This window comes from Spinacia oleracea, chromosome 5 (assembly GCF_020520425.1).
Source record: "Spinacia oleracea cultivar Varoflay chromosome 5, BTI_SOV_V1, whole genome shotgun sequence".
Classification (NCBI taxonomy): domain Eukaryota; kingdom Viridiplantae; phylum Streptophyta; class Magnoliopsida; order Caryophyllales; family Amaranthaceae; genus Spinacia; species Spinacia oleracea.
The window spans coordinates 77210483-77231554 of record NC_079491.1 but is presented as its reverse complement, the minus strand read 5'-3'; the positions used below and the strand labels follow the sequence as shown (position 1 = coordinate 77231554).

The 21072-nt window shown below is 36.8% G+C and overlaps 1 protein-coding gene across 2 annotated transcripts; it reads right to left on the bottom strand.

Moving 5' to 3' along the window:
• Nucleotides 1–1584: 1584 nt before the first annotated feature.
• Nucleotides 1585–20678, bottom strand: LOC110783649 (protein SCAR3). Of its 2 annotated transcripts, XM_021987996.2 has the most exons (9): nucleotides 19666–20678; nucleotides 14009–14172; nucleotides 9103–9226; nucleotides 8892–9024; nucleotides 8520–8587; nucleotides 5077–8407; nucleotides 4841–4939; nucleotides 2602–2709; nucleotides 1585–1934 (listed from the first exon to the last, which is right to left on the bottom strand). In XM_021987996.2, the coding sequence occupies exons 1-9, from the start codon at nucleotides 19821–19823 to the stop codon at nucleotides 1887–1889; spliced, it is 4233 nt and encodes a 1410-aa protein (XP_021843688.2). In that variant the 5' UTR covers nucleotides 19824–20678; the 3' UTR covers nucleotides 1585–1886. The 2 variants fall into 2 exon arrangements, with proteins under 2 accessions (XP_021843688.2, XP_056684991.1); XM_056829013.1 differs by lacking the exon at nucleotides 19666–20678 and having other exon boundaries at nucleotides 9103–9234; nucleotides 14009–14145.
• Nucleotides 20679–21072: the final 394 nt, after the last annotated feature.

Genomic DNA, 21072 nt, shown 5'->3' with positions numbered 1-21072 from the left:
TCATGTTAGAGGTTCCTTGTATAGACTGGTATTAATTACTTGATTTTCTATGCTGGTGTTACTTATACATTGTATTCATTGTTACTTTTCTTGTTTTATTGCAGTTTCATGTTAGAGGTTCCTTATATATAGACCGATGTTATTTGACTTTCTAAGATAATGTTACTTATATGTTGTATTCGTTGTTATTTTCTTGTTATACTACAATTTCTTGAATTTCATGTTCGAGGTTCCTTATATAGACTGGTTTTACATGACTTTTTATGTTGGTATTACCTTTTAGTTATTGAAGTTATTCAATTTCATGTTAGAGGTTTATTGTATAACTGATGTTACTTGACTTTCTATGCTAGTATTACTTATACATTGTTTTCGCTGTTACTTTTCTTGTTTTGTTGCATTTTCTTCAATTTCATGTTAGAGGTTCTTTGTATATACTGATGTTACTTTATTTTCTATGCTGATGTTACTTTATTTTCTATGCTGATGTTACTCTATATTCTTTGCTGATGTTACTTTATTTTCTAGTCTTTAAACACGTTAGGCTTATTTATAAGTGTGAACATGTCACACCATCAAGTTGATGGTGTGGCTGGTCACATATAAGACTTGAGGTTAATTCTTACTACAACACAACACGCAAACAAACAATAATTTATGTTTCTTTATCCTCCTTAGGGGGTTGGTGTTGCTTTAAGGTGATCTTGTATTGTCTCACATAAAACTATTACATCAGTAAAACAGAACCACCACATAGCCATGCATCCCAATGCCAACAACTGAGACACTGGTTAAGGACGACAGTGGCTGTAGCAGTGGCTGTGACTGTATTCCACAACCTCTAGGTGGCGAGGTATCACAGTTCGAATGTTTTGACAATACCGGAACTGTGCGGCCCACTCTTGCCTATTGGCGGCAAGGATGCGAGCCTTGTGCAGAATGAGTGTCTTGTCACTCGTAGGGGCACGAGCAAGCGTCTGATTCTGAAAGGGGCGCTCTCGCCTATTGGCGACAAGAGCGAGGGACGAGGGTCGACCGGGGTGCTTGTGTGCGCACAGCAGGCACAAGCGGGACCGACGACGAGAGTTTATCTGTTTGTGGGACTTTTGAGGGATTTGGGATGCTTTAGAGCAAGTGGATGGCACAATATCTATAAAGGCCTACAACAAAACACAAGCAATAAAGCGATGGCATTGGTGAGAAGTAGGAATTCATTCATTCATACCCCTCATATAGGTTTATTTTGAATTAGCTACGAACTACCAGTGAACACTTGATTGACAGTAACATAATAATTCTATCTAGAGCCTAGAATACTATTAGAAAGATCCTAGAAAGCACTAGATAAGAAAAATACAAGTAAAGAAAGGTTGGATTCTAACACGAGGCCTGCATAAGTCCTTCCATGCCGTGTCATCTGATTGCCCACCACCCCAAGTCTTCAACACGGGTATAGTTGATAAAGCTGTTACAGACGATGCAAAACAAGATAGCACAGAGCAGTGACACACTGGCACCTAGCGCTGAGTGAGGATGCGCCTCCCTTGCAGAAAATTGAGCCTTTCAATTATGTACGTTTATGACCAACAGAAAACTGATAATTGATCTTTTATATTTTATCGAAAGCTATCAAATCTTAAGAAACAGATGTATCTAACATAGGAAACTACAGATAGAGTCATGAACCTCCTGAGAAAAGGTTCACTTTTGTGTACAACAGGAGGAGCGATATTAAGTACCTAAGTTAGTCCTAGTTTTTAATTACAGAATCGGTACTACTATTCACAACTACAACTACAATCACAAGCAGAAAATCTGACAAATACAATCAAAGGACAGGGTAAAAGACTTTTCTATGACTAACTGCAAAATTTTGCACCAACAGATCAGGTATCGCTCCAGCTATCATCCTCACCTTCATCGCTTCCAACAACCTACATGTAAAATTCAGTGACATTCATGATTAAATCTAAGAGTATAACTTCACGCGTTTGTGACTTCATGTCAAACAATGGAATAGCTGTGACCATTTGCAAAAAATATAAAGCAATTTCAAACTTCAGAAAGACCCAAGTAAGAAACACTCAGGAAGGCTTAATCACAGGCTTATATTATTATTTGCATGTGTTGATATATACTTCTGCTTGCTTGATTAAAGTACTTATCCTTATTCCTAACAGCAACTCTTGTTCAAAGAGGCCTCTACCAAGTCATCCACCTATCATCAAAGTTCTTATTTTCACACATGGCTGATGAGGCAGACCATGTAAGGATATTAATTTCAATTTTTGATACAGGCACCTATAGCTTATTAAGGAAAGGGTACAGGATATGTACTTCAAACTAAACTATGCAGTTCCATTGAATTTCCTGTCTTTCTACATAACAGCATTAGTGTTACACCTTAGAATATGCATGTAAATATTTAACAGCAATGTTTATGTAGTATGTACCCGATTATCCAAAACTAAATTTTATTAAGCATTTTCATGTCATGCAGACCATGTTGTTCATATCCTAGTAGAAAAGGTTTTTTTGCTATGATAATTTGAAACTGGAAACTATGATTATAGAGTGCTTTATAGAGGAGAACAACAATACCTTGCGAATTGCACTTGCCTTTTGCAAGATTGCTGTAATTTTATTACTGGTGGCAGGGGTAGGTGTATACGTTGACCGTGTTGGTCCTGTACGTTTAAGATTGAAGGACTGGATTTACAAGAAAAAAGGAAGCGTCAGCTAAGAAAAACAGAACTTGTCGTAGTTGAACAATTAGAGAGCTGTCTTTGCTGCACAAATTCAGTAATTCATCAATTAAGGTGCTACTGCAGACGTTAAAGTCCAAGTATCAAACGTTGATACATGACCTTCTAAATTATTGGCAAACAATACGAGATAAATAATAGATTACAAGTTGACAAAATAATAGATTACAAGAACTGGGAGTATGTTGGCAAAATAATTATCAAGTGTATTCTTTTGAGGAACCGATTTCATATATCCTAAAGAACACATTGACCATTTCAAAACAAAAAATATTGTAAGAATGTTTACCACAAAAAACTATTGCATCTAACAATATAAGATACCTGTTATAACATCATAGCTAGTGAAATCAAATTTCTGACATATATGACTCAATTTCCTAATTACAGTTGGAAAATTATCTCCTGCTTTACACAGCCTACAGGAAGGTTTTAAAGCAGCAAAATGAAAGTATGTATTTACATTATGATCATCTAATTTTAGTGAACCTGCTTGCTAGATCAAGAGTCATGTAAAGCAACAATGCTAAAACAACGGCACCACAGTTGGGAAATATGGAAGCACCCTTTGACAATAAAAAAGTTAATTGAATGTTTCAGCATTTTTGCAATTCGACGCCTTTATACCTCAACATGTATCCTACAGAATGTATTCAAGACACAAAATATCTAACAAGCTGTTTTTTTCTTTTGAGGGGAAATATCTATCATCCCTGATCATCAAAACAAGTAGATATGTATTGTATTGACGATATCATAGATTAACAAGAAGAGTTATCTTAGTATCTATGCACAGCTTCTGGACTATTTAAGGGTGAAGCTACATGAAAATATTTTGTCTCCAATGAAGTGGTGATATCTTCAACAAACATTATGAAGCTCGCTGATTTCAGGAAGAGTTGATCCATCTAAAGAGACTGCTCTATCAATTTACCTATTTTCGTATCTATGTGTAGCTTCTGAACTATTTAAGGGCTAAGCAACTGTGTGCATACTTGACGAATCTACTTTCAAGTACATTAGCTATGTGGGAAAAAGGGAAAACTAAAATCTGAGTGTTTAAATATATACGATGATATGACCAGTAACTAACTGAAGCAAAAGGGGGGAGGCTGCAAAGATATACTCCCTCCTTTAAAATTCCATACTTCGTATATGATCTCAAACCAATATTACAGATAGCTGTAAGATGTGAAGTTGTGAACAAAAAAATTGATAGTAGATGACAAGAAAAAAGGAAAAGTTCACTTTAAATGGAAGTATGAATATTTTCGGATAATTCAAAAGGGAAAAGTGTGAAATTTATCAAAGGAACGCATAGAGTACCAAAGCTAGATAAGCAGGGTAAATATGTGTATGCATAAAAAAATTAAACATCAAAGAGTTGAGCTACTCTTTAACTTAACTTCTAATGATGATCAATTTATTAGGTTTTTAAGGCATTTGAATCTTTAACTCCTTTGGGGTTTGTAATTGTTTGGTTTAGAAGATATTAAGTTGAAAAGCCTGGTTTACAAACATAAAACTTTGAAGCATCTTATTAGGTTGCAAGTGCAGTCAACTCTAGGTTAACTTAGGTGCTCCAACTAACATATATCATAAATCCTTTGCAGAACTTTAATTTTGATATTGATCACTACTTCTAAACATTTTAAGTCCACTGTAGCTATAATTACTGCATTCAGGCACTTTTGTCAACTTGGTCAAGGGTCAACGAATGATAAAAGGTGTTATCAAGACCTTAAACAATCTTTTACAAGTCAAACTAGCAATTCAAATTTAGAATGATGTCCTCTTCAACAAGCTGTTCTACTGAATAAACATACCGTAGCATTAATCACATAGACGTGTCCGAAGGCAGTTAAATCAGAATTTTAGACCAAATTATTAGGTTTCACTAACCCGCTAAATCTTTCTTATGTCTTATGGATTAATAACACATAATGATATTTATTTCATAAAAGAAATCCTAAGCCTGTTTATTATAATACAAGTCCAAAAATGTTTAAAGTTTCATTATCCTCTCTGGTCATAGGGTTTTATTTGAGATATTGATGTCAGAAAGCTGGACTTACTTTAGTTCTGATTTGATGTAGAAAATCTCCTTTGTCATCCGTTTCTTTCTTTTTTTCTGCATGATAAGTTTGTTCCTGTACAAATTTCTGATCTTCCACCTGCAGGATACGCCAGGAAGATCATCATAATCACATAAGAAGACCAAGTCCAAGGCTCCAAGTAATTTGAAGATATGTGCATTCGCACAGCAACATCTATAAATGAAGAACCAGATAGTGTAAAGCATCATAATCACCTTTTTGGGTTCTACAATTGTAGCAGACTCATGAGCTGTGCTAACTAGCTTAGCTAAGTCCACCTTAGCTGGCTGAGCAATGGCAGAGTTCAAAAGCCTAGGAACAAAAGACTGGCTCAGACTATCAGATACCTGGTTTTGCTTAAGCATTACTTCATCGAATAATCTTGAAACCCGCCACTGCATAGGTGGAAGAGGTGGTGGTTCATGTGTTGGCTCCTGAAGATGGGAAGAATGTAGTGCTGGACTTACGCACGGTTCTACTTTTTGGCAACCAAATGGACTTTTAGCATTCAAAGTTGGTAAGCCAACCAAAGGGTTAGACAGTGAATGTGCATCGCTAAAAGATCCAGACCCAACATGTATGCTTCCATGATCTGCTTCTTCAAGCTGCGGAGAGACTGAAGCTGATTCTGCTGAAGAGATTCTGTGCAATCCATCATAAACTGTGTGGTCGTTACTTTCTGCGGAATCACCAGACTCCCACTGATCAGAATTCGAGTCAGACATATGGCTGTGGGACTCATCTGACATGCAGGCATATGAACGGCTAAAAGTATCATCATCAGAATCTGAACCGATATCATGCTGCAACATAATGGACTCTGGAACTAACTGAAATGTAGGAAATGCATCTAAAGTGTTTTCATACTGATCAATCCCCTCTGGATATTTGAGCTTTAGCCTGGATGTATCAAAGCTATCAACAGGTTGGAAAGAGATCTTCATATGCCCAAGAGGTGGTGAAGGTGGTGGAGAATTTACAGGAGAGGTCAACTTTTCTTTCAAGTTGGTCTCAGGTACAGCGTGCGAAACATCATCTTGGCATCTATTTATACGTTCATCAGCTTTCAAAGGGACACTATTTTCATGTGTTTCATAATAACCCAATGATCCACTCCTGCGCAGACCATTTTTCAGCAAACCACGACTGAGCACAGATAACAGTGACGATCTATCTTCGCTTGCACCAGTAGCTTCGGATGACACATTTTTCATATTGGTACCTCGGGGAACTTTACTTCCAAGAGGCATGGCATCACCATTACTCAGATCAAGGGTCACTGGATGATCACTAAAGTTAATCTTATCATGGCCTACAGATGTATCACATGTCTTCTCAAACCTTTGATGAGACAAATGCTTAGAGGAACCATGCTCAGATTCGTTTACTGACGCAGCCCGTGTTCCTTCAGGATCAACCTTCTGAACAGCATCCAGACCGCATTGGCCAACTTTACCACCATTACTTGTAGGAGCAGAATCCACAGAATCAGGCATGCTAAACACGATAGGTTTTGAAGGCGCTAATCCAAACAAAGTTCCATTTGTCCAGAAAGCAAGTGGATCAGAGGTGGATGACCCAGCTGATACTTCCTGAGGCATATGCGGCGCACAGGTAATCCTCTCGTCACTGGCAGCGTCAGAACCAAATTTTGTGATTTCACAGATTGCAGGATCTACGATTCCCGCAGGATCATCAACACAAAAATCAAGACCCTGGGGAACATTGGAGAGCGTGGCTGATTGGATGGTTTGCAAGGACTGTTCTTCAGACAAACACGTTGGAACATCCCTTTTCTGGCCTGTTGCTGATTCTGACTTGTCATGGGATGACCAAGTACGATCTGGAGACCATGTATTGGCTGAAGACATCGAAGTAGCTGACCTCTCTAAATCGTCTGAGTCTTCTTCTTGAACATTGTAGGATGTAGTGAGACATTGATGTTCCGGTTCTAAAGGACTTGTTATTTCTGATGTTTGGTCATTAACTGCATTTTCTCCTATTTTATCTGTAGCAAGAAGTTGATGTTTTGGTTCTATATGACTTGTTATTTTTGATGTTTGACCATTGACTGCATTTTCTCCCATTTCAGCTGTAGCGAGATGTTGATGGTCTGGTTCTAAATGACTTGTTACTTCTGATGTTTGGCCATTGACTGCATATTCTTCCTCTTCTTCTTTAGAGCCTGTTGATGGTACTTCCTTAATCATTTCAGTCTCAAAATCACTTTCAGATTCTGACTCGATAGTATTAAGAGCATCAACAAAGTTTTCTGTTCCGCTGTCAATATCATCAAACTGGCTCCACTCGATCACTTGCACACTGTTTCCACCTTCAGAAAAAGTATCCAATTGACTAACATTTTCTGTATTTGGTGTTACCAGTTCCTGTTGGTTCCATTTAATTAGCTTCACGCTGTTTACACTTTCAGAACAGGTATCCATCTCACTGACATGTTCTGTAGTAATTGTATCTGATTCCGGTCGTTTCCATTCAATAACCTTCACATTGTTTCCACATTCAGAAAAGGCATTCACTCTGTCGTGTTCTGGATTAACTGTTTGCAAATCCCTCTCGCTCCATTCAATTATGTTTAAATGGTTTACACGTACAGGAAAGGCATCCACTTGACTAACAAGTTCTGCATTTACTGTTTCTGGATCCTGCACATTCCATTCAATTGCTTCAACATTGCTTCCACCTTCTGTAAAGGCATCCACTGCACTAACATGTTCAGAATAGACTGTTTCCAATTCTTTCTCAGCAACATCAAAATTAGCCTCAAGAAAATATGGCGCTGCACCTGTTTCCAACCTTCTGTACACAGGATCGTTGTCATTAGTATTTGGCTTTGGAGATTTGTGGACTTCAGATGAGTCCACCACTTGAGTGCACGATTCTAAATGAGGTGGCTCCAAATAATGCTCTTGGAGGTCAAAGTTTATCTTAAGAAGATCTTGAACTTCATTCATCCGACAACTCAATCCTATTGGCTCCATGAAGTTCTCATCACAAGTTGTTCTCAGGTGCCATGCGTCAGCTTTTAATTTTGGATTACTTCCTTGTTCAGGTAAGTCGTTTACTTGATTGACGCATATTTTATTGACAAGCTTAAGCTCCAGCTCATGAGGGGAACAGTTTGTCGCAGGCATTTGTCGAGTATCCTCAATCTTGTAAGTGACATCTGTAGGCTCAACTATTTCCAGAAGCTCGTCCCAAGTGGCATTAGAAGAATGAGGGACGATTGTCTCCGCATCATTACTGCATGGTTTATCATCACTGGCTACGGAAATCTGCTCATCAGGGTGTATTGATCCATTGTTGTTTACTTCTGCTTCTATTAATGAAGTAGACAATCCCTTATTCTTTGTTTCATCAGGCCGTGTAGATATGCTTGGACGTGAAACACATTCCATAAAATCCACACCATCCTTTGAACCATGCGAATCTGATTGATCTCCCATATCTGATTTGAACGTCATGTCAAAAGTGGAACCCGTATGTGACAGAGAAGACTGCCCGTGGCCAGTAGAAGAAAATTGCATCCTGAAAACCATGAGGTGTGCAAGTTCAGCTCAAACAAAGAACAATAATGGCAAAAAATTTAGGTCTAAATTAGAATTTCTTCCTATAAACACAGATTTATACTGATAGGTACCTGCTACTGCCATTCAGATTTGGTGTAGACTTTGGCAACTGTCCACTCTGTTGCCATGATCTTCTTTTCTGTAGAATGTGGATGTCCAGTTAGACTCCTATACATGCTAATTGATAAAATTGTATGGAGTACTGCAAGCAGATCAGTCAGTTCCAGACAAAACGACAGCTTTTGAAAAGTTTCAAATCAAGAGGCAAAACTTTTGTGATAATCTGGCGGCAAGCTAAGAGTTCATGAAATAGCAAGAGTATCTTCATATACAATGGTAAATGATTATCACTGAAACAAGGCCATATAATTGAAATTTCATCAAAGACAACATGAATAAATGAGCACTTTATACCAGCTTGATTTTTATGGCTCCATCTTTACCTTAGTTTTCCGAGTTTTTCTTTCTCTTTGACATGTCTCACTGTTAGATACTTGAGAACAGGATGATGCCCTTTTGAAGAAGGTTGGATCTGAGTATCTCTTTAAGCATGATCCAGGACCACCAGAGTCAAATCTGAAAATAATAGACTATGGGTAAGACGCACAAGATACAATAGAAATCAGGACAAGCAGTTTCTTAAGCGAATTCCACCTGTCAAGTAACTGCAGATGTGGAGGTTCTCTGCACTCTTCATATGAATCCATGATGTAATGTGGAAAGTCATCACAGATAAATAGGTTTCGCTCAGTTCTGATATAAGCATGCCGTTCAGAGCCTGCAAAACTGCAACCCTTGAGACAAAGCATTTCAGAAGGATCAAGTTCACAAGAGTACTAGACAAACCTTAAAACACAGTGAAACCTGACAACCAATCAAGGAACTATCCTCTATTTTTCTTGTTCATTTACATGATTTTTGTGGCAGGGTTATCAAAAGACACAATAGTGAAAACAACAACAATAAGGTAGTACTAAACCATGTTGGATTAGGTCTGTGAAAAAGGTCTGACTTTATTGGAGAATGAAAAGCAGATGCTAACTTTTGATGCTGAGTTTTGCAGAGTTATTGAAACCTATAAGGTCTGTGAATATAGTACTTCCACCTTTTTCCCTTTCATGAAGGTCAGTTTGATGAATTAACTCTCAAGCTGAGGGATGTAATTCTTGTTGCAAACTATGACTGTGCACTCAATCGAAAGTACATATCTTCAAATTGCTTGTACTCTTTGCAGTTATATATATTGAGTGATGGAATAAAACCCTCCGTAGGGATTCACACATAATCTAGCAGTAGAATCTTACTTTTACTTCTGGGGAAAGAGTGAAATTTGGGCAAGTAGACAGACTTCCTCACAATTTTTTTGACAGTTCCTTAACCTTCTTTACCTTATTGCTAAACTCAATCCCTTCCCCTTCTCCCCCCCCCCCCCTCCCCCCCACAAACACAAACACACCCCTCCCCAATCCGCCCTTGGCCCATTCTCTGTGCAACACGAGAGGTAGCTCAGTATCTAATGGTAGGATCATTCTCACTTTCCTCTCTCAGCTTTTGCTTCAGAGTCATCATCAAGCCATGTCTGACAATTGGTGAGCCAACTTAGTTCATGGTGCTGTGCACCTTCTGTCAATTGGGATCATTTTGGGCCCCAAGTTATCAATGCCAAGTTTCACCCAAGGTTCCAGAACGAGGTCAGTCACACATTTTCTGCCCAGAAAGTTGAGAGTTGAGACCCCCTTGGCTGACAAAGACACAAAATACATAAGCTGCAAAACCACAGATCTTTGACCAAGATGATTAGGGGGGCTTTCTTTTTTGGGAACAAACACCCCTCCCTCACCCCTAAGCCACTAAACAAAAGAGAAAAAAGCAAATAGAACATCCTAAGGTCTCTTCATTTCAAGAGCTACAAAGAATGAAATTAACCAAAAGAATGGAAGTAACAAAAATCCAAGCTATTCTAGTGCAAAAAACTATCAGTTATTATTTGGTGACCTCCTGCCCTTTGAAGCAGGGCTATTCAGTGCGAAAAATCCTGTGAAAGCACAATAACCTGTCAGTTGAAGGATTTCCGCGTCCAGTCCATCTACGCAGAGTGAAAATAGACCCCCTATAAAGTAAAGTCACATAACCAGAGTTCCTATGTGCATATTCAGATAATAAAGCGGAGAGCGGAGCGCCAAGCTCTTGCTTTTAGCACAGATTGATGGTCAATTTAGCAATGAATTTGACATGAAACGGTCCCTCCGAATCCCCAAGATTCGAGAAAGACTTTGAAGCTAAGGCCTTCACCCCATACTGGAAAGGAAAAGTGAGAAGGACGGACACTTTCAGAGGCGAAAGGCCATTGGCAAAATCCATGTGTGATCCATGGATAAGCAAACGGGCCTTAGTCAAGAAGCCTTCCTACACTAGAAACTACGGAGCAAGCAGAGGTGATGGATTCAGACCAAGATGATTAGGGGGGGCTTTCTTTTTTGGACACCAAACACCCCTTCCTCGCCCGTAAACTACTAAACAAAAAAGAAATAAGCGAATAGAACATCCTAAGGTCTCTTTGTTTCCGGATGTACAAAGAATGGACGTAAACAAAAATCCAAGGTATTGTAGTGCAAAAAACTATCAGTTAGAGTATTAAGTGACCTCTTTTAGAGCAGAAATTGGGGCAACAAACTTCCAAGTATATTGGCAAAAATATTTTGAACATATTTTTTTTATTAGAAAATGTAATTCAACAAAAACCACCTCTCAAAATTTATTTTCTACTCCCTCCGTCCCAAAACATTCTTTACGTTTGATATTTTGCATGCGATTTAACGACTAATTATTGTGCATTGTGATTCCTCTATTTTTTATTTAAACAAGGCAAATTACGTTTATTTATAATGATTTTACTTTTATCAAAAACCTGACATTGGGAAAATGGAACAGATTTATGGCCCAATGAAAAAGTGTGAGAGATTAAATACCCAAATGAATTTAATTGGTTAAAATAATCCTTGACACAAATTTTGATAGAATATTAAAGCATTTATGTGATAATATAAAAGGAAATGTAAAGAACATTTTGAGACACCCAAAATGGAATACGTAAAGAACATTTTGGGACGGAAGGAGTATTGTTTAGTTCCTTGCCCGTTGAAATTTGAGAGGGAAGTACATCATGTGTCGGCATACAAGAAAGGATCGTTTGAGGAATGAGATTATTAAGAAGAAAGTAGGGGTTGCACCGATTGAGTTTAAGATGATGGAAAATCGCTTAAGATGGTTTGGGCATATAAGCAGAAGATCAAGTGATGCACCGATTAGGAGGCTAGAATTGTGGCAAAGTGATAGAATTGCAATGGGTAGGGGAAGACCTAGGAAAACGTGGAGGAAGGTGATTGAGCATGATATGAGCCTACTTGGGATTGAGGAAAATATGGCGTTGGATAGGACAGAGTGGAGGGAGGGAATTTACGTTGATGACTTCATTTGATTTATACATCTTCCATTTTAACTCTCTTACTTCTATTTCTTGTGTGGTTTTATTTTATTTTATTTTTTAAAGGACAAATTATTTTTTACCACCTAAAAAAATCAAAATATTGTTTTACCACCTATAAAATTAAAACTTGTATTTTACCACCTAAAAAAATATTAAAACTTGTTTTTTACCACCTGAAAACGAAAAAATAGATGTAACATTTATGTACGGCTACCTAATTCATTTTCCCTTTAAATGTTTTACACTCTCTATGTGATTTTCTTCAACTCTTTTACCTTTCTCTCTTTACTTCCATTAACTTTTGTCAATTTTGTGAATTAATGATGGCGAAAAATTAAGTGAATTCATGGAAAAATAAGGGAACGGGAGAAAACAAAAGAGTTAAATACACGAAATCGTAGAAAAAGATAAGATATTAGAAATATTACCGTTATTGTGGCGCCCCACCTAACATTTTAATCTATTTTCCAATTTTCAGGTGGTAAAAAAACAAGTTTTAAACTTTTTTTAGGTGGTAAAATACAAGTTTTTGTTTTTTTAGGTGGTAAAAAACAATTTTTTGATTGTTTTTAGGTGGTAAAATACAATGTCTTTTTTAAATGCTATTTTGAAATGTACTTATTTTTACTTATTTATACTTTACTTATTCTTATTATCTTTTATAATATTTTTTTCTGTAATATATATATATATATATATATATATATTATCTTACTTTCAATCATTCCACTTTCTCCCTCTTCCTTGTTTGTTCTTTTAACTTCTCGCTCCTTTCTGGTTTGATTGGTCACAATGATGATCTCCTATGATGATTCATGTTAGCCGACCCCAAAACATTTGGGGACTAAGGCTTTGTTGTTGTTCTTGTTGTTATTGTTGTTGTAGTAGTAGTACAGCATGGGTGGTAAATGTAGCACTCCTAGAAATAAGAAAACTACTTTTAACATTAGAAGAGCTATTTTGAGTGACTAAAAATAATTTTCTTCTTTACAAACCAAACTGAGAAAATTCATTAAACTAGTTTCTAAAAAGGATTTTCCCTTTACCAAACACAGCCTAATGTTTCTAGGCTTCTAGCGGGATGGCAATTTGGGATTGCAGGATGGACAGAGGCAAGCAGGGTTGGGCAGATGGGGTGGAGCAGTACGATATGGAATACGTACTATCTTACGTATACCAAAGAACTAGAGTCACGATATTTTTCGTACTGGATATATTTCTAATGTACTGGATACCAGCAATCAGCAGTTAAAGAAAAAAATGTGGCAGAAGTATGCCACCAAAGAGAGTTTGCAAAAAAGTATAAATATAAGAAGTCAAACATTCATAAATTGATGAACACTCTAACATTTATTTTAAAAAATGCATGAGGAAGATCCTCTTATATTATTTCAAAAAAGAAAAGGAAAAAAGAAACAGATTTTTTTCTCCCATGATAGTGCACTTATGCTTAGGCATTCATACGTCCACATAAATATAAGGGAGATTTGTGAAAAAATACGTTATAAAATTGGATTTTTGCGAAAAACTATCTTATAAAAAAAAATGTTGTAATTTACTACCTTACAAAAACTTTATGTTTTAAGACGCTATATTTTACCGGATTATGAATGTTGAACCCAAATTCCGCCATTGACTTTACCATGTGCGTCTCACTTGCATCTCACGGTAAGGGGGTAATTAAATGGCACGTATGCACACGGAAAAGCCTACACCATAATTTTGGGTTAACGTTCATAAATCCGACCAAATGTAGCATCTTAAAACATAAAGTTTTTATTTAATTACAACATTTTGTTTTATATGGTAGTTTCTCGCAAAACTTCGATTTTGTGAGATAGTTTTTGACAACTTTTCCTAAATATAATGATTTAAGAATTTGGACCATCATTCACATCAAACATGGAAAAATCCAAATCAGCAGAGTACATAGATGATAGATCCAGATAAGCAATTAAAAACAGATATGATATCAGAAGCAGATCTTTTCCGATGCCTAAAAGACCAAAAATATGATTACAAGGACTCATGATATACCTAAAAGTATACAATTTTTATAAAAGAGAATCATACCAGGTGTATAGGCAAAACGCAGATGATCCGTTTGTGAGAGTATAGCCTTCTCAAGTGATGGCAGTGAAGCTTCAACCCGTTGTACACGATTAACCAGTTTACGACTTCTGGATGAGGTAGAAGCAACCTGCTCTTGCAATCCATGAAAAACTTCAGCTGCAAATCTACATATCCACAAGGACCACAACAAATGGAGAGAGAGAAAGTCACAATCTAGGAATAAAAAGTATTTACATACTTTAGCAAAACAAGTAGGTGATCCTGCCTTAATGTTTAAGGCATACGTCTGTCTCTTCTGGGTGAATGTTCCTAAACAACACAAATAACTCAGCACAAAACACTAGACTACTTGGGAAGAGGCAGCAAATGATCCTGTTTAGTTTTCCTTTTTTTCCCACTTAAAACAAAAATGAGAAAGTAATCAAGTTTCAATTTGTTAGGTAAAAGTCTAAACACATGATTCCATTAGGGGGGGGGGGGGGGGGGGGGGGGGGGGGGGTTCTGTAGCAAAGAATAACACTTTAAACAGATGTTAAACATAAAAAATTAAAAACCATCCCATGAACACAAGGATTTAGAGATTGACTTTAGCCAAGTTTACATCTGGTCAGAAGCTGTGAATGAAGGCAGCTAAACAAAAGAAAGAACTCAGAACAACATGATAGCCAAGGTGGCCAAAGAACCGATGGAGCTAACAACTCAATATTTGCAAATATACCACAGGACCTTTTTCAGAGAAACAGACTCCCTACAATTTTAAACAGGATAAAAGTAAGTTCACTGCTTCTGTATGTCTTGGCTCCCCAAGCTATTGTCTACCGGTGGAAATTAAGCTAGATGCTAGCTATAGTTGTATATTAGAGACCCTTTCTCTTACCTTGCACTTGGTCGTAATAACTGTTGTGGGGTGCAAGGAAAACTTTTGTTTGAGATTTCTTACTTGAGGAATCATTACAGCTCAAGACCTACTATGATTCTGTTAAGGCTTCTAGGATGAAGTACCTTATTGTTGATGACTGGCTTCAGCTTGTGAATACCTCGCTGTGTATGATAAAGTGCTTAAGCGTTGAAGCCCTAAGCGCTAGGGTAAAGCGCTTAACTAGTCATAAGCGAAGCGTTATGGAAGAAGAGCATGAAGTGTGCGCTTCACTAAATTACTTTTTCTGTTATTATTTTATGTTGGAAACTTCTTTTTTAGTTATTTACTGTGTTCTGACCACGCCATATAAATTATTAACAATAGAACGTGGGCCAAGAGTCCAAAAGAAAAGGAAAAAGAAGAAAATATAAATGATCAACCAACCCTAGATAGTGCATGATAAACACTATGTTATATGCTCTAACTTTTGTTAAATCATAGAGTAATTGGGAAGAAAATCTTTGTATGTTATTGTGGTTTAAATACTCTATTTTAGTCAGACATATATGCACAATAGTAAAGAAACCTGTAATTTTGAAAAGTGAGCTTCACTTCGAGGCGTGCGCCTTGCGCTTGCGCCTTACGCTTAGGCTTTAGGACTCTTATTGCTTTAGAGCGCCTTGCGCTTTTTATACACTGATGCCACCTGTAACAAGAATTCTTGAACATGTTTGAGGTGTAGTCACCTCCTTCGTTAAGTACTTTATATGCATCCAATTCATAATGCATCCAATTCATAACTCCATGAATGCCTTGAACCGTGTAAAAATAGCCAGTGGTGATAGTTATTCTTTTAGCATATACACCCTGATTTCTTGCTATAGTCATCAATGAAGCAGCTTTGCTCTCCATGACATACCTTTCTCAAACGAAACTCTAAGTCTAATTTGCTTCCCAAAATGTGCATTCCTCACATACATGCTTCAAATCTTTCATCGCTAGTAATCCTATCAGAACTTTTTATTTCTGCAAAAGTTTGGGGTCTTGAAATTCAACCGCCAAAAAGAATACTATATCCATATCTCATTCTTCATGAACCTATAGAAACACTTCACTCCTCAGTGTTAACGTGAGCCGCAAACATGTGATTCTTTGTTAAATGCGTTTCAGCAATAACTTCTCCAATTATTGGTTTTAGGATAAATACAATATCCTTCCATGTACATAACATGAATTCTTCATTTCCACTCGTTACAAAATTATTATTCATCATTTTTGTGCAAGTTGTAGTTTGGACTAATATCCGATACTAACATTTCCTTGGATCTTCTCATCAAGTTGTCGAAAAACTCCCTTTTGCCAAATATGTGATTACTTGGTCCAATATCAAAGAACCACAAATTTTTGTCGTCATGTGCTAACAACAATCTGGGAATTTCTTTGTTGTGTTTTAATGATTTAGCCATATTCAAACAGCGTCCATGCTGGCTGAGTCTCTATAAGTTACGGAGTTGCATAATGCCCATATTTCTTACAATTAAAACATTTTATGTATTCCACGTTCAAGGTGAATCTTCTGTCCACTTACGACTCGTCTTCCACAACCAAATTCCTAAAAAAAAATTGGCCACAAATGTGATCATCTTCACAACCTCTATCACATCCAGAACTACTGCCTCTCTGTTGTTGACCTCTTTATTCATGGAGGGTTGATTTTGATTCAAGTGCTTGCCCTATTACCATTTAACGTAGAGCCACTCTTCTGAATCCGTTGTTAACGCACTAGAAGTAGAGGTGATCGAACAGCACCAAACCACAAACTTTTTATGTTGGTTTAGTTTGGTTTGCGCTTTCAAAATTACGGTTTTGTTGCTAGTGGATACTTTCCCTATTAGCCAATATAACAAAAATGAAGTTTGTTTCCCTCGGAAGAAAATTATTGACTTCCACATTTACTATGTGAAGCTATAATTCCTCTTCAGAAATTATCATTTCCATTTCAAGACCAAACCACATTTGGAAGATGTCCAATAACTTAGTTGTAAAGTCCTAATACACTAAAAACAAAAACTCCAACTTCAATACCCTCACCTGTAACTAATTCATGTTAGTTACTCTAAAATGCTTCATAAACATTCAAGTAAAAATCCTACAAAATAATGAATGAAGCAGAATAAATCATCCACTTCAAATTTTAATCAACTTCCCAAGCTATACATGCTTAAACCTTTCTAGCATCTACTCTACTTATTCTAAAAGCAGTAAACAAATTTATGAACATGAGAAGGAAACAAGCCTTAAATCCTTAGGAATAGAGCTGAGTACATGTTCACAGCGACTGGTAATGAGTTGACTACCTCCAGCACTCATACCAAATCTATGCAACTTCTTGATATCAATGTTAACACGCAAACGCTCCACCTCCTGTTTAAGTTTTTATTCAAGCAAATTAACAATTGCTAACATCTACTCTTGTCTAGAATAATCATCCCATAGACCTAGCAACTTCCGTGAGCGCAGTAAGAGCACGTACATTGGTTGGCTCTTCAAAAGAGCTATTGGAGGGCTCTCCACTCTCTACCTACCACTATCTCTCTACAAGATACACTTAAGAATTCATTCTTAAAAACACTCAACATTTGTTGGGTCCTCAAATGAGCTCGCCAATATTTTTTTTTACCATTTGGTGGTCCCATGTCAATTCTTCATTTATTTTATATCGATCAAACAATGTAAATGTTTATTGGTAATAACTAATAAGTTGAGTAATTATGATAGAAAATTTTAGGTTACTGCAATATTAACAATAATTATATTTCAAAATTTTGAGTAAGTTCATCCATGGAATTTGAATGAGGTTTTGACATTCTTGTATTTGGGTTGTTTGAGCTTTTGGAACTTGACTTAGTTGATTTCATTTTTAACAAATATGAGGAAATTTTATGGGTTAAAATGAGGAAGACAAAATAATTTTAGTTGCAAATAAATAGCCCATTATTAGGCTTGTTAAATAGGGAAGGAAAAAAGAAAAAGTAAAAGTAACCATTATTGTAGATTTTCCGTAAAAATATCTTAAATATATTAGTTTTTCATTTTATTGAATCGTAAATATTAAATGTAAAAAAGTTACTACTTAATTGTATTTTTACCCAAAGTTACTATCCACTTTTCAAAATTACTCCTCAATTTTCAACAAGAATCAACTCTTGGGCAAGAGCTATCTTGAAGTAGCTCTCCATGAAGAAGAGCCTCTCAAGAACCACTCAAGATCCCCAATGTTGGCCAAGAGCTAGTTCTTGTTGGAGAGCAACTTGGAGAGCTACTTGAAGAGCCACTCCAAGAGCCCCAATGTACATGCTCTAACGCAGTTAACCCTGCAATGTTTTGCAGGATTATGGTAACAAAATACTCCCTCCGTATAGAATTAATTGGTGCATTTTGACCGGTGCGGAGTTTAATGAAAATGAGTTGGTTTATTAAAATAAGATGTAAGTGGGTACATGGTGAATAAACAATTGTAGTAAAAGATAGTGGGGGTATTAATGTATTTAAAGGCAAGAAAAGACAATGAAGAAATGATAAAGATTACTAGTGGGGTCCTTGGGGTAAGAAGGAAATTTTAAAATTAAGGGGGGAAATTTCCATAAATGGAAAGTGCACCAATTAATAAAATACGGCCGATTATGAAAAGTGCACCAATTAATTCTAATTCTATACAGAGGGAGTAGTTGTTTCTAACTCCAAAAAATTATGTCTATACCAAAAATGCAGCCTCCCATACTACAATCACTAACAGAATAACAGGACCACCAATCACTAACAGAATAACAGGACCACCAGGGATCAAGTAAATTCATAAAGGGAACAATGGTCACTCATAACTTCAACCACTAATGCTTCAACAAACCACAACTGCGAAATTCCCATACCTTCAATAATCCAAAATCTATGCAACTTTCTCACTATCAATGATACCACGCAGAACTCAGCTTCCTACGTAGGCTATTGATTCAAGTAAATCAACAATCTCTTACTACTCTTGTTTGGAATTATCAAAACCAAGAGCCAAGCAACTTCCATAAGCTCCGTTGCAGTCACACTGTAATGTCTTTGTAGAAATTTAACACTACAGCAACAAAATAGTATATTCCTGAAACAGCTGTCTATTCCAAAAATGAAGCTTCCCATACTGCACCAATCATTAACAGGACTAGCAATTGCATGCAAAAGGGACAATCAATTGCTCATAACTCCAACCATGAATGCTTCAACAAACCACAACTTCCAATATCCACAAATCCCCTCCCACCCACCCAAAAATAAATACAAGCTGAAAGAAGTATACCAAAAAACATTAACCACTAGAATCTACAGAAAATATGAAGCTAAAATTTTCAACAATTGAACAGAAAGTTAAAGTTCCTCAAAGAGAAATCATCATGTCCACTTCATAAACCCAGAATTTGAAGATGTATACTAACTAGGGCTGCAAACAAGTAGAGTCGAGACGGTTTTAGTTTGTTTAAGCTTGGTTTATTAACTTAACAAACGAGTTTTGACCGAGTTTGTTCACGAATTCAGTGGACCAAAAACCTCCCTTCTAGACAATACCAACTAACAAAAAGGCAACAATTAAACTAAACCCGGTACACATCATATAACATGATTAATTTCCATATTTATACCAGACTAGCAAAATCTAACATAAAAGGGAAAACTGGAAATTCAAACTCTACAAAACAACCACAACGCCAAAATAGGGAAGAAAAGCATTAATAAAAAGGCAGGAGGAACATACTGGGCAAGATCCCCTAACTGGCGAAGAAGACCAACAAGTCCAGCAACAGCAACGCCATCAAGAACAGCTTTGGGGTCTTCAGACTCAACCCCATCTTTGTATAGCTCTCCAACACCCAACCCATACTCATTTTTAATTGCGAATCTCACCAACGGCATCGTCTTCGACGCCAGAAGACGATGATAAAATGGAGTACCCCAGATGACTTCAATGGCAAGATTCAGGAACTCAACTAACCCCAAATGAAATAATGGGAAAAACAGAAATTGAACTGAACTAATCCCAGATAATAGTATAAGTGAGGGAAAACAATAATATTTAACTAACCCCAAGTGAATTTATGGGGAAAACAGAAAACGAACTAATCCCGGATGATTTAAATGGAAAACCAGATGTTGAACTAACCCAAGATGAATTTATAAGAAAAAAAAACAGAAATTTAAGCAACCTCAGATGTATTTATGATGAAAAAGAAGAAATAGAACCAACCTCAGATGAAACTAATATGCGAAAACAGAAATTGAAGAAACCCAGATGAAATTCAATATGCAAAACAGAAATTGAATGAATTAAAGATTGATTAAGATTGAACAGACAGTGAAATAAATGTGGGAAGAGGAGAGAGAAAGTAGCAGGTGGGTGAGAAAGGAGCAGCTGAACTACAAATAGAAATATGGGTTTGTTGGTTTATAGAATTTGGAAAGAACAGAATCAGCAAAAGAAATAATAGTAGAACAAATTCCTACTCTAAAGCTACAGCTTGCTGATGAGCTGATTTAATGGGGTTGTTGTTGTTATTGCCAACTCTACAAGGTACAAGGTATTCCTTCTTAATCAAAAAAATTTTGTTTTTGTTTTTTAGTTTGTTTCTGGAGCGTTTAATTTGCAGCAACTGACAATATTACATGCCACTATAAAAGTGGGGTAAGTTAAAGAGACAGTGATGAAAAGTATTGCCCTTAGCTCTAATAGTGAGCTTCATCTTTTTTGTGAAATTATGACTGGGAACATTTGCCTTCTTTCGTGTGTCCAAGGGAATCTGCTTATCTTTCGAAAAGATTTTACGGTCTATTGGTTTTTGCGGGTCCAGAGTGATGATGAATTCATGAGTTCAACCGATTACGAATTATTTGAGTTTGGTTTGAGATTGAGATTTTAATGAAATGCGGATATTGTTGGAAATTCTCATTGGGAAACACAAAGGAAAAAAAGAGTGAAAAGTAAGAGAGTTCCAGATGGAAAAACTCTTCATAAAGTGTGAGAGTGGTATGGGTGGACACATCACACACGCGCGCGCCGGGCCTGTTCTGGCCGGGCTCGGGCCTTGGTACTTGGTACTTGGGCGTGGTTAAGTTATTGTTACAGGAATCTGTATGGATTACGTAACCGTTGGATTAATTACCATTA